Source organism: Dermacentor silvarum, chromosome 1, assembly GCF_013339745.2.
Source record: "Dermacentor silvarum isolate Dsil-2018 chromosome 1, BIME_Dsil_1.4, whole genome shotgun sequence".
Classification (NCBI taxonomy): domain Eukaryota; kingdom Metazoa; phylum Arthropoda; class Arachnida; order Ixodida; family Ixodidae; genus Dermacentor; species Dermacentor silvarum.
This window is the reverse complement of record NC_051154.1, coordinates 345,289,613-345,303,720: the sequence shown is the minus strand read 5'-3', so window position 1 is coordinate 345,303,720 and position 14,108 is coordinate 345,289,613. Positions and strand designations below refer to the sequence as shown.

The 14,108-nt window shown below is 45.5% G+C and overlaps 2 protein-coding genes across 2 annotated transcripts in view; both read left to right on the top strand.

Moving 5' to 3' along the window:
• The window catches only part of LOC119453726 (uncharacterized), a 180,098-nt gene extending 178,880 nt beyond the window's left edge, over positions 1–1,218 (top strand). Inside the window, exon 9 of the mRNA XM_049662547.1 lies at positions 1,152–1,218. Within this exon, the coding sequence (XP_049518504.1) occupies positions 1,152–1,218 (67 nt within the window). The remainder of the gene's footprint in view (positions 1–1,151) is intronic.
• Positions 1,219–2,176: 958 nt separating this feature from the next.
• On the top strand, positions 2,177–13,528 carry LOC125943339 (uncharacterized). Its single transcript, XM_049662536.1, has 3 exons — positions 2,177–2,267; positions 7,333–7,406; positions 13,151–13,528. Exons 1-3 carry the CDS (start codon positions 2,177–2,179, stop codon positions 13,526–13,528), a joined length of 543 nt encoding a protein of 180 aa, XP_049518493.1.
• The last annotated feature ends 580 nt before the right edge of the window (positions 13,529–14,108 follow it).

Sequence of the window (14,108 nt, the reverse complement as noted above, 5' to 3'; positions counted from 1 at the left end):
TGGCTATGTGCTATGATCGCGCACGAGTGGGAGTATTTCCTTCAATTAGCAAAAAAAAATAGTAGTTTCGCCCGAAAGGCGAAGCATTCATTGCGATAGCAAATTATCAGAGAGCCATACGAAGTAAGGATAGTACCTGTCACACACCCCGTGAACGAGTGCGACAGAGAGAGAGCGCCCTCTCTCTCTGTCGAAGCTGCCGCGGGGCCGGCTTGCCTCTGCTGTTTTGCGTGATGCGCGGCGCGCTTTTGTGATAGTGCCTTTATTGGCCGATTCAACTTGCAAGCATTCACTTGTTAACTAAATTAACAAGAATGGTGTCAGCGCGCACAGAAAAACATGGACACATCACACTCGATGACTGCGAACACTCGCAGTCAAAACGCTGGCGTGAGGAAACGCAGCAGCAGCAGCGAGCGAAGTGACCTTCGTGATGTTGTATTATCGCTTCAAGACAAACTGAACGCTGAGCACACACAGCATGCCCAAAGCTACGAGCCGCCGACACACCTAGACTCTGACCCCAACGCAGATCACTCTCAAGATTCGGTCGCGCGACCGTGCGCATCCGCCACATACGCAGTTGCAGCCGGAGTAACATACAGCCCCCCCCCCCCTCCCCTCGATACCTCGCAACGTTGGCTGCCTCGCGCGTGGCTAAAGATGGCTCACTTCCTGCCCGCTTTCCGCCCTTTCGCGCGGGCGAGATTGAGCCGCATCGTCGGCTCCCCTCGGACGCTTTCACTAGCACATATAGTGTACGGCGTTATTGCCCTTGGACTTTATACGGAACCTCACGGCGACGGCAGAAATTCGCCTATAGTGTGCATGTAATGAAGGGCATTCGACTGTTGGCGCGCGTCCTCCTCACTCTCCTCCGCCGGCCGCTGTCCATCTATCCAACGTGGACCAGGGAGCTTGAGAAAGCTGTCACTAGAATAAATAAACCTTAACAAACATTGCCGTCCTTGCTGCGTCTAAAAAAAGCGTCTGTAATCTTATATTTCTGTGACCGTCACCGCTTCGGTGCCTGACGCACGTGTGACACACAGTGGGTCCACACTTTGTTTGGAATCATCCGTGGGCAAGCACCCGATGCTGCTCTATTTTTTCTGCCTTTGTTTACTATTATTTATTTATTTATTTTTCAGGGAGCTAAGCAATCTCCGCTTTAACAAGACGAACAAGTCGGCCAACTTTATCGAGTTGAAGAGCTGAGTGTATACGTGCGGGCCCGTCGACAAATGCCAAGCACGATTCTCGAGGCCGTGGGGGCCGTATCTTTTGATTTTTTTTTTCGATTCGTCATCGGCTCGCGCGAAGGTAGCGCTTCCGTTAGCGCTCAGATTTGATTTAGTGGAAAGTATTTTTATTTTCTACAAAATACGGCCCCATGTTCAACCGATAACTTGCGAATTGATCTGTTTTTCTCGGCCATAACGAGAGCTTTTGGCGGGCCCTCCCTTCAGGTAAATGCGATTGAGCGTGCGCCACATCTGTTGTCCGAACTGTCTGATTGCCCATCCTTGCTTCACGACACCGCGAAGTGTGTGTTCTGCATGAGAAGACTCATGTCAAGGGACGCAATAGTGTAGAAGTTCTTTTCGCTTCGTTACATTCCTTATAATCCACCGATCCCAAACGGCCGATCGTGGGGATATAACTATGGCGGATCCGATCGCTGACGAAGCGCGAAATCTACTTGGAAAAGAACAATTTAATTAGGCCGTGCCGGTTCCCGCAGACTGGGTGGGAGGCGTCGCATTCAAGTGTATACGCGGCTGGTTCTAAGAAGCGAAACGGTCACCCCCGCTATTTAACGCGAGAGCGTTAAAGGCCGTGTCGCAGCAAATCCGGCGTAGGCGTATACACGTCGGCGTCCGCGGCCCAAGAAATCCCGAACCACCCCGACCACGCAGGCCCTCCGAATGGTGCAGAGGTGTTAGTGAACTACTTGAATTTATCAAAGTAAGATGCGTCAGAAAAATCGTAAAGTGCGACGTAAGTTGGAGGAAAAAGAAAGCGCAGTTGCCGGGAGGCCTGACAAGCAAGCAGAGATCTTCTAATGTTATCGTGTTCCACTCTTAAAGGCGAAGCTTCAGCGTCCTCCAAATTGTTTTTGCGCCTCTGCATTTCTGTATAGCACCGCCGTTCTGGCGTCGTCATCTGTTGCAGAATGTATTGCGCCCAAGGAACCTACCACCCCGTCCTGGTGAAGAGTTGGAGAGACTACGACAACCAGTTCTGCTCCGAGAACAGCGACCCCGGCAAGTGCACTTACGGCCTGCCTTTTATTCTGTTCCTCGCGCGGAATTGTTAACTTGGTGTTTTTAATGTGCATCGTCTTCAACCAATCAATACTTGTCGCACCAATACAAGTGAGTATAACAGTTCTCAACTGCCGCAGAGTCCAGATAGGTCATTTCTTAATGATGCAGCCGCCCCTTCGCAATCGGACATGTCTTCCACTCACGTGTTTCTATCCCTCCGCGTCCCCGCAGTAAACACGCATGGGTGTGTCCACGTATAAAGACAGTCACGGGATCATATGTGGGCACTCACTCAATCATTCGTCTCACTCAGAACTAAGAAGTATCCGTGTTATTGGAGTGATCTGTTCCTCTTATTTACTATTCGTCTCCCTTTGAAGTATTGTAGAACAAGCATTTCCTTATAACGACTGTTTCCTCCGTCACATGATGCGCATTTGCTACGCTCATCGCACTGAAAAATCAGTATTGCGCAAGAATAGCTTAAACCGCATGCGGACAAAGCCACAGCAAACAAAAATGTGCTGCATCTGCAGTATACGGATAACACGCGAATATTATGTATCATCACGAATGCGAGAGGCTTTGATTGTCGTATCTCCGAAACTGCGAGCGGCTTTTCACAGCGTGTTTTGTAAACAACGCTGGCATGATCATTCTCATCCGAAATTAGCACGTGGGGCTTCCTGTGCCCTGCGCTTCGTGAACGATACCAAAGAAAAGTTACAGTACTCTTCTAGAGGCAAGTTCTGTAGTATCAAGAACACTTACCGGAAAATCTGTTCGTGCACATAGTTCGCACCCACGCTATACGAATGCCTTAACGGGACATAGTAAGTGAATGGGTCCACTTGGTTCCAGCGTTTTATCATAAAAGCTACTGCATGTGTAAATCCGAAATGTGGCGTGCTGAAAGGGAATGTCCTTTAACCTGACTATCAGTAGTACTTCCGCCATGGCCCCTCTAATAGTTTATGTACTTATGTGCCACATTATAGGTAAAGTTTCTGCTTTTAATGCCCCTTTCCTCAGAAACTAATCACCGGATGACCATTTCATTTGGCAAGTATATTTCATATATAACAGTTCTCAAACAGAACCTACATTCCTGAAGCATAACTGCGAGTCGGCCTAGTTGGAACAGATTCATTTTCTTAAATTTTTGTGCGCAAACAAACAGAGCGAAGAAAAAGGAGACACAAGGACGATCGCTTTCTAACAACTGATTTTTACTATGGAAGAACCACCGGCTTAAATACCCACAGATCTGCGCGATCATGTCAATAGAACACATCAAGAGCGCATAAAATAACGCTTGTCTTGAAATGTCGCTACCCGGTCAGCATAAAAAGCAACAATGTTTCTAAAGCAAGCACGAAAGGCGAAAATGCGTTAAAGATATGATGACAAGAGCGAATTCTCTTTATCTAACAATGAAACAGAAGGATGACTGATGCATTTTTCCTTTAGTTTTTCAATCCAGTGAGCTTCCACAATTTCTCTCGCGGTTTGGTTTTTATGCCTAAACAAAATGGCGGTGCTTTCAAGACAAGGTTAGCACGCATGTTCTTCACAATGCATCGCCAAATGCGTACTATAGGGCGACCTTTGAGACTAGACAAGTGTTCTAGTCTCGTGTTAACGCATGTCGAAGTCTTGTTAGAAAGCGCTCGCCCTTGTGTCTCCTTTTTCTTCGTCCCTGTTTGTTTGCGCACAAAAATGTAAGAAAAAGACTACATTCCTGTTTGTATTAGCAGCCTGCAAGGAAGAATGTTTACACTTGTGGGGATATATAAGAAAACTTAGATGTTTTTGTTTTCGCCAATATATCTTTAGAAGATTTTACTTTAGTTTAATTGTTATCACTACAGTGCTACTGTAAATGTTTCACTATAGTCTGGGGAGTAGTTTTGTTGATAAGTGCACCGAAGATACCAAAAACGCTAAATTAGCATTTTGTGGAAAATATTTCCTTTCCACGTATGCCACAAAGCTTGAAAGGGCTGCAGCACAACGCACGTGATTTATTGCTTTCTTGCACCCTTCGGGTTGTATGCCAAATATGCATTGTTGAGTGTGTTTGCACTGCATTGTTCCTAAGGTTGTGTATTTTTCTTCTTTTTGTGTTGAAACATAACTAACAATTTTTTGTTGGTTTACGTCGAAACCATCACGGTTTTTCCGCGCACGCCATAATTTCCTCAAAATTAGAAGTTTATTTAAATTGAGAACGAAATTTATGACGTTCCTCTGTTGACAGAATATACGAGTAAAGGGAAAAATTCTACGCGTTCATATATACTTTTTTTTTACGGAGCGCAGAATTGTCAATGTAAATGAACTCGAATTTATTGCACACAACGACAGCACGAGAAGCCAAAAATGGAAAAAGCTCGATCAAGCGGTTCCCAAATATGGCCCTCTTTTATGACATTTTTAACGTACGCTATACGAATGATTTTGTTTCTATTTCGCATTCTTTCAGTGCATACTTTTCTGGGCTCGAACGCGAGTATAAAAATTTACAAAGTTCAGGATTTCGTTCGGCTCTGAGCCTATTTAGTGAGACCACGGCAGGCTCTCTCAGCGAACACCGCCGTGTCATCTCAAAACCATTTTTTTTCCTTTTCGATGCGTATAACGTCATCTTCACACGCCAGTGTCACTGTGACCTCCGAAATACGTGGATTGAGAACGAAATTTATGACATTCCTCTGTTGACAGAATATACGAGTAAAGGGGAAAATTCTACGCGTTCATATATACTTTTTTTTTACGGAGCGCAGAATTGTCAATGTAAATGAACTCGAATTTATTGCACACAACGACAGCGCGAGAAGCCAAAAATGGAAAAAGCTCTATCAAGCGGTTCCCAAATATGGGCCTCTTTTATGACATTATTAACGTATGCTATACGAATGATTTTGTTTTTATTTCGCATTCTTTCTGTGCATACTTTTCTGGGCTCGAACGCGTGTATAAAAATTTACAAAGTTCAGGATTTCGTTCGGCTCTGAGCCTATTTAGTGAGACCACGGCAGGCTCTCTCAGCGAACACCGCCGTGTCATCTCAAAACCATTTTATGCCCGAGCGCAAGCGTGCTGGGACGCACGCTATCACGGAGAGCGAACGCACTCAATCCCCCACGCGCAAGCAACGAAGCGGGAAGCCAGCGCCGGAGGGAGCCGGGGGGGCACTTCTGCTGTGCCAACAACCGCGCTCGTCGCTCGGCCGCACGGTCTCTTATCTCTCCCGCGCGCAAGCAAGGAAGCGGGAAGCCAGCGCCGGAGGAAGCGGGGGGGGGGGGGCACTTTTCTTCTGCCAACAACCGCGCTCGTCGCTCGCCGCACCGTCTCTTATCTCCACACGGCTCTGACCTTTATGAGCCGTGCATTCGCGGCTCAGTTCCTGTTGAAGCGATAGACCGCACGTACCTTCGCCCGCTGCCAGCGTTTTGACAGTCGTTGGCTGCAGTCATTCAGTGTGATCTATTCATGTTTGTTTGTGCGCGCTCACACCACGCTTGTTCATTCAGTTAGTAATAGTCGGGTCACATTTTCTAACGCACGCTCCACATGTAATGCTGCTTTTCCTTTGCGATGCGTATAACGTCATCTTCACACGCCAGTGTCACTGTGACCTCCGAAATACGTGGACATACCCCACAATTCCAAGAGCAGGCCTGATGCACGAAAGACCGCACAAATCGGCATTGTGGTTCACAGCATCGGGATAGAAAACTGGGCGAGTTGTTTTGATTGCATGGCGGCAGCGCCGCTGAGAAGAAAGCATCAGGAAGAACATCCGAAGCGCCACCACTTGGCCCTGAGCGGCGCTAGCTGGCCCTATTGTAGGGCTAATTCTACACGCAGATGCCTTAGAAGTGGCCTGACAGATGGCGCCGCGGTAGCTCAATGGGCGCCAGCAATAAGGCAATGAATTTGGTGCGCTTATTGGTACGCTAACGGCTCGGAGAAAGTTTATTTAATTGCGGATATTATGTCTGTTTTCATGCTGTTAGGAAGCGTAAGAAGTGTTCCTAATTCGATGATCGCAAGGCAAGATCGCGAGTGATCGCACCGTAGCAAAGCGATCGACATGCAAAAAGCACTGATGTGAGAACTGCAGGCTGGTTGTATTTCCGGTGTTTATTGAGTGTCATTGAAGATAAAGTGAACTTTTTCTAGACTTATATGTGCTCCAAATGCTGTATGAAACAAAAGTATTTCGGTAATTTCTATATTCAGTGTCCTGCGAGTTAATGTATAAAAAAAAACGCTGATATCAAATGACAGAATAACCGCACAGTGTACTTGAATCTACACAAAGCACGTGAATGAGTGTCTGAAAACACAACTTGTGCGATACTTCTGGTGTTTGCGTGATAATGTCTACTTAATACATTTCTTTCCATCACATTTGGCTCGTGAATAATGTAAGGATCGAAGTATTCCAGATACCATCCCACACAATTGAAAGTTGCTAAGCGCGGCGAACGTAGTTACGATAATACGAATTGAATCGAAATGTGATTGGTTATGAAGAAAAAAAACTTTTGCGTCCCGAAAGGGGCCATTACGATGGACTTCTTGGCGCAAGGAAAGATTGGATTACACATGTGGGCGCTTCGCGGCAGAACACGCATCAGTGCGCACGTAACCGAAACCGGAAATGAAATCCAAACGAGCATATGCGCATGCGCACAGTGTTCACACCGAACACCAGTATACAGATTAGCGCTATAATAGCACATTTCCGCGGCCATTATAGCCCTATGGGAGGGTATGTATTTTTCAGCTAAGTGTTCTGTGGTTCGGTTGCACTTAGAACAATTCGATGCATAGCAGATCGGCCACAGTGATAGAAAATCAATGATATGTACAATGTATCATGACTTGGATTCTTAATGTGGCAGGTGACATGACGCATTTTTATCATTATTACGACTTTGGAACTTTCGGAGTGTTTTAGCGTTTTTTTTTTTTGCTTGCGAAATCCGTGACAAAATATCGGTGTGCCTGTGTTTTCTGCTTCCATACTTATTTCCGTGGTCTTTTTCAGCGTTACTTGGGGCGACCCAATACTACGTCCTGCTCGAGCTCGAGTTCGGAGGAACACCTCTGGAATGTGCCAAGGTATGGAATCTGGGCCACAGGAATTAGTGTTGCTCTATAACCACGCGTCGACTGTCACTGTGCGTGCTAGTGATGGCTTGTTTACTGAGCTCCACTGCACACTATTCTTGCGGTGGTACTATTCAGCGATGTTTTTATGCAGTAGTACTGTGAAAAGAAAATAACCGTGTTATATCCATACATTGCGACGGAGATGTGACAATTAAGTATACAAGACCAACGATGCGTATAGTGACGTGCTGTGTGTTGTGCCGATTGCTCGACATGAGCATCACTTTTTACGCGCTATCAAGACAAAGATGTGGCTATTTTATCAAAGCAGACCTTCGGGCTCATGAGCGGACTTATAGCCTTGTTGATTTTGACATTACAGAGAACCACATATCGCTATGTGACAAGGACACAGAAAGACAGACATAAACGGTGGGCTGACATTTATGCACGCACTCGACTCAAATAGCCCACAGTCGAGAGAAGGCTAGATAACCGCTCCTGTACTGCTGCAGAGTCCAAATAGGTCATTTCTTAATGATGCTGTCGGCACAGCTTGCAATCGGACCCCCCTTCGCAATCGGACATGGCTTCCACTCACGTGTTTCTATCCACTCTTGTACACCACGCAGCTGGACCACTGAATCGCTGTCTGGTGTTGTTCCATTGTTCAACGATGTTGTGCAACACTTAACACTGGTTCACGCCCCCAGACATGTCAGTACACCGAGAGATGCCCATCCACGTGGCCCTCTAATTTTTGTTTACGATCATGTCATTTAGGCATCTCGCCGTCTGTACTATACATCTGTACAAGCACACGAGAATGGGATGCAACCAGACTTCTACGTAACGAATACACGTAACTAATTTTAAACAATTACATTTTGGATAAACTTGTAAATTAACGATTACTTTGTTTACTCAGTAACGCTCACTTTAATCGAAGGACTTTTTTCAGTAATCAATTACAAGTAATGAGTTGATTTCTTCAAGGGTCAAGCGTTAACGGGCGACACTGGTTTGGGAACGTGAATTTAGCGGAAACTGGCGGATGCGCATGCTAAGACAGGCAAACGCAGGAGCTCAGCATTCTATTGGCATTCTTTGGCAACATCGCGCATTTTCAAGGGACTTTTTCGTCTAACCGCTTTCCCACCAACTTGGTAGTCCGTGGCATAATGGGTAGGACATCGGGCTGCTTGATAAGAGAGCAGGGTTAGAAACCATCGGTCGGACCAACTTGGGTCGCTGCATGTGTGCCGCTATTCGATGAACCGGTTTCGCACCAGCTTGAGTCACTTGCTATCACTTGCTAGTCACAGGCAATCAGCTACGGACGATTTTATTTTTAAGCTTTTCATTGGCCCACTATAGAGTAACAATGAAGCGTCGCGCCTGATAGAAGACACAGACGCTGAGTAAAGACAACGTTGTGCGCAAGATGTTCCGTACGTTACAACATGGCCCTTCCCTGCAGCGCGCACGTCGAGCGAGTTGTCAGTGTCGCTGCTGATGTCTTTACAACAAAACCGAGGGAAGAAGGCCAACGAAAGTTTTGACAAGCAATTGTTAGTGGTTATAAATAATGTGCGAAGAGTTGCAGAAGACGCACTGAAAAATGCCAGGCCATCTCTTTGAACTGTATCTGCGAAATGTTAGAATGTTTGGAGGAGAGTAACGCAGAACTAATCGATTACTTTTGGACAATAATTGCTTTTGTGGTGCAGTAATTGTTAACTGTAATCAATTACAATTTTCAATGAAATAATTGTAATCGGGTACTTTTTTCTGTAAAGCTTGTGCGAATCTAGATGCAATAAATAAACATGCCAGCGTGTCTGTAGCGAGCATGGTAAACTAGTGTATATAGAGAGGAGTTGATGCAGCGTGCCTAAGAAACATACTAATTGAAAGTTGACTGCGGGCATCGGCGCAAGTCAGCGCGACTGTACGAAACTGCCTCAATTCTCTGGCAAGCCGTGCCACATGACACTTTTTTTTGAGTACATCGTTCGTGTTTTGGTCGACTCTCAAATCCAGCATGCCTTTAATCAGTTCGTAATCACAGGTACTGACGGCTTCATTATGTCGCAGGCTGGTTCTCGTGCAATCGACATACGTGCGGCCTGCCTTACGTTTTGCCATTGTCGACAACAAATTCGGTCGTCAATGTGGGGGCACAAATTATTTGTTCGCGAGCACTGGCCATGCGTAACCCTCGAAAAGTACCGCGACTTGCTCCATACGTATCAGTGTGGACGAAAAAAACACATTTCCACCGGGTCTACTATATGATCTGATCTTGCCGAAAACCTCAAATCGACATCGTTCGTGTAGACTGGAGACCCGCCTGCGCTGTCGTCGGTGCTTTTTCGCTCGTTTTAACGCCTATCATATTTTATTTATTTAAATACCCTCAGGGCTTTGTGGCATTAAAGAGGAGAGTGGTTACAGAGTAGTAGAGCAAAGCAAATCAAACGAACAATTGCAGTGAGTTCTGGTAATACAATGGTTATCCTGAATATGCAACGTTAGCTAATGTTTCGTGAAAAAGTTTGTTATCGGTGATGGCTACGATACTTGAGGTCAGGTGGTTCCATTCCTGCGATGTACGGAGGATTAAAGAGTGAAAGAAAGACGTCGTGTGAGATGAACCAATGGCTACCTTATTGCCATGATCGAGGCGGTTTGAAATGTACCGAGGCCACATTATAAATTGTCGTGAAGTGTGATGTGATGGAAAATTTTATGAAATAGCGAAAGACCTTGCGGCGGTTAGCTAGTGGAATAAGTGCTAGGTTAGTTTTCACCGAGGTTATACTCGCGGTACGGTTATAATTAGAAATATTGAAACGGGTAGTTTTTTTGTACTAGTTCAAGTGAAGTAATGAGATTAACGTGACTGGAAACCCATATTGCAGTTGCATATTTAAGTTTCGAGCGTATTAGAGTCTTGTAAAGCTGTAGTTTAAAGTAGGCGGTGCTTTGGAAAAGTTGCACAGTAAGTACGCGAGCATGCGATTAGCATTGTTAATGACGTACTCCATATGTGTGGCCCAATTTAAGTTATTTGTAACGTGTACAGCAATATATTTATATGACATGACGAAATATAAGGTAACGTTGTTAAGATGGCAGGTGCTAGGAGTAGAATTAGATCTGGATATGCGCATTATTTTACATTTGTTAATATTTAATCCCATTAGCCACTTCACGCACCAGTCAACTATATTATCCTAATCAGCCTGGAGTGTTAAAGTATCATGAGTGTTGATAACTTCCCGGAAGATAACACAGTCATCTGCGAACAGATGTAAGAAGATATTGTAACTGTTGGGTCGTTAATATAGTAGATAATAAATAATAGTGGTCCCAGCACAGACCCTTGTGGTATACCTGATTGAACTTCAGTGAGGGGAGTGTTACGACCATTAGCAGTAACGAACTGGAAGCGGTTAGTAAGGAAAGATTCTATACATTTTTGAAGGTTGGGGTCGATATTTAGTGATCTTAGTTTAGAATGCAGTAGATTATGGTATACTTTATCAAATTGTTTATTAAAATCAAAGAAGACAGCGCAGGATGAGCGATCCAGGATGCGATGCAGCTGATGAGTAAAAGATACCAGTTGAGTTTTGCTGAAATATTATTTTCGATAACCATGCTATGCGGTAGTAAAATATGGGTTAGACTGTAGTAAGCTGGCCAGATTCGTGAAAACTAGATGCTCTAACAATTCACGGCAGCTAGTTGTAAGGAATATGGGTCGATAATAAAGAGGCGAGTTTCTGGGGCCAGATTTAAAGATTGGAACCACCTTCCCAATTTTCCATTCCTTTGGAAGCTCACATGAGTTTAGGGATTGTTGGAAAATGTTTGTCATTATCATGGAACTAAAGAGGCTAGTGCTTTTAAGGAATTTACTGTTAATGCAGTCGAAACCATATGACGAATGATACGGTAAATTATCATCATCATCAGCCTATATTTATGTCCACTGCAGGACGAAGGCCTCTCCCTGCCATCTCCAACAACCCTTTCTTGCGCTAGCTGATTCCAACTTGCGTCTGCAAAGTTCCTTACTTCACCACCCTACCTAGTTTACTGCCGTCCTCGACTGCGCTTCCCTTCTCTTGGCACCCATTCTGTAACTCTAATGGTCCAGCGGTTATCCATCCTACGCATTACATGGCCTGCCCAGCTCCATTTTTTTCTCTTAATGTCAATTAGAATATCGGCTATGCCAGTTTGCTCTTTGATCCACACGGCTCTCTATCTATCTATCTATCTATCTATCTATCTATCTATCTATCTATCTATCTATCTATCTAGTAACTTGTTAATTCCAGGTACCTCAACAATCACAGGATGCATTGGTAAGTATTTGTACTGGTATGCGATAGGAAGTTCAATATTGCCAGTTTTCGAAAATTGACTTGTAAATGAATCGTTAAGAATCGTGGCGCATATGTTCTCGGAAACAGCATTTCTAGATGAATCTGCTAGTGAAATAGCATAATTAGTTGTTGGGTTTATTGTTCGCCAGAACTTAAGATTTTTTGTTAGTATTTCAGGTAGTGTACCAAACAAGTAGCTGCGTTGAGCAGTTTTTAGAGCTGCTATATAGATATCTGAAGCGGATTTATATGCTACCCGCCGTGGTTGCTCAGTGGTTATGGTGTTGGGCTGCTGAGCACGAGGTCGCGGGATCGAATCCCGGCCACGGCGGCCGCATTTCGATGGGGGCGAAATGCGAAAACACCCGTGTACTTAGATTTAGGTGCACGTTAAAGAACCCCAGGTGGTCCAAATTTCCGGAGTCCCCCACTACGGCGTGCCTCATAATCAGAACTGGTTTTGGCACGTAAAACCCCATAATTTAATTTGATTTATATGCTGCCCAGCGCGTATCAGAAGGCGTTGATTTTGCTAAGTGATAGAAGCGCTCTTTCTGGTTGGATAAGCGCTTTAGATGATTGTAGTACCAGTCCGCTTGCGCATTCGAAGTGATTGTGCGGTAAGGGATGTATGTGAGGCAGCCAAAGGCTTCTGGCTTACAGATGTTATTGCAATGAGACACTGTTGTTGTAATGTATGCTTCTAAAGTACTTTCACCTTCAATCGCTGTGGTAGCACTAGTTCAAATCCCCCACCGTGGAAGTTAAGCGGGTGTGTGGCGTTCTGCTGCTGAGCACGAACGAGGTCGGGGGTTCGATTCTTGGCCACGGCGGCCGCATTCAGATCATGCGTACCATGCTTTGGGCGCGCGTTTAAAAACTTCACGAGGTGGGGGGTTAATGTGGAGCCCCTTCTCTACCATGGTGTCAGTCTGGGGGTTGCTCCTGAATCTTCGGAACGTTCTACTCAATAATTTAATCTTAATTACTTGAAAGCTTCCACACTGCCATGTGCATTGTTGCAATAAGATGTTATTGAACTCAGAATTATCCAAATCGCGCCATCCTTAACGGTTAAAAAAATAAAAAGATAAATACGTCTTCCCTGAGTGCTCTGTGCCGGGCCTTCCTGCACAAATTTTTCGCGGCGTTTTCCGAAATTAAGCCATGTAGTCAAAAATTGTTTCTAAAATTATTGCACAGGCACTGGCGATTTACAGAAGAGCAGCCCACGATTGTCTGGCCTTTACTACTGCAAGCATGTATTACTTGCACGAAAATTGCGCCTGTACTCGCTACGGTAGTCCTACGGTGTATGTAGATAAAGAAAGGGTGTGGCGCACGTCCCCGCAGATGCTGATCATGCAGTTCGAGAGTGTGTTCCTCCAGCTCGCCTGTTCACTGGCTGTGGCCGAAGTTGAGCTGCAGTTCGAGCACAGAGACCTGCACTGCGGCAACGTGCTGGTCAATACCACGCAGCAAGAGTTTGCCGAGTTCCTGCTTCGCGGCCGGAGAGTTCAAGTGCGCACTGCCGGCGTGAAGGCGTCGGTGATAGACTTCACGCTGTCGCGGACACTCATTGGTATGGATGCCACGGCCGCCACCCTCAGCGAACGCTTCTACACCGGCCTTATTTTCGCTGTTCCGAGATGTTTTCGGCCAAAGCGACCCACTAGCGACCTTGACTTTGCGACAGCCTGTCGTGTTTTGCCAGTGTTAGCGCGCCCGTAGGAAAGTGAAAGCCAGCGTGCCGTGAAATAGAAATTAAGCTAAAAGAAATTAAACCTACGTTGACGCTATGGGAGGACTTAGCACCACGTGCATTGCTACCGGTTCCCGCCCAGCGTTCAAGAGTAATATGAGAGGCCTCTAAGCATTCATCCTTTCATATGAGGTCCCTTAAAAATGGATTCCGGAATTTGTTCCTCGTGAAGGGTGCAGAATGCAAGAACGATCTTTTGCCGTGTTTTGGCGCAGGATCAACAGCACCAGTGGGACAAAATTATACGCAAACATGTTCATCCCTCGCCCGCCCTACCCCCCACTAAGTGTCCCTCCCGAGTATACTGTGTAACTCATACTGTATAACCCACTATGCAGTCTCGAGGGGATTAACCCCACAATCTAGGTTTATGCCTCAAAAAGCATTGCACTGATTCCAAGGCGTCCACCGGTTTCAGGGCCCCTATGTGAGTGGCCACGTGTGACAACTAAAAATGCCGCGGCAACTTTAGCCACTCCATTGGGATTACGTTTATTTTTGTTTTTTACGTAGGCACAGAGGCCACAATTATTCTAAAACACGCCGATC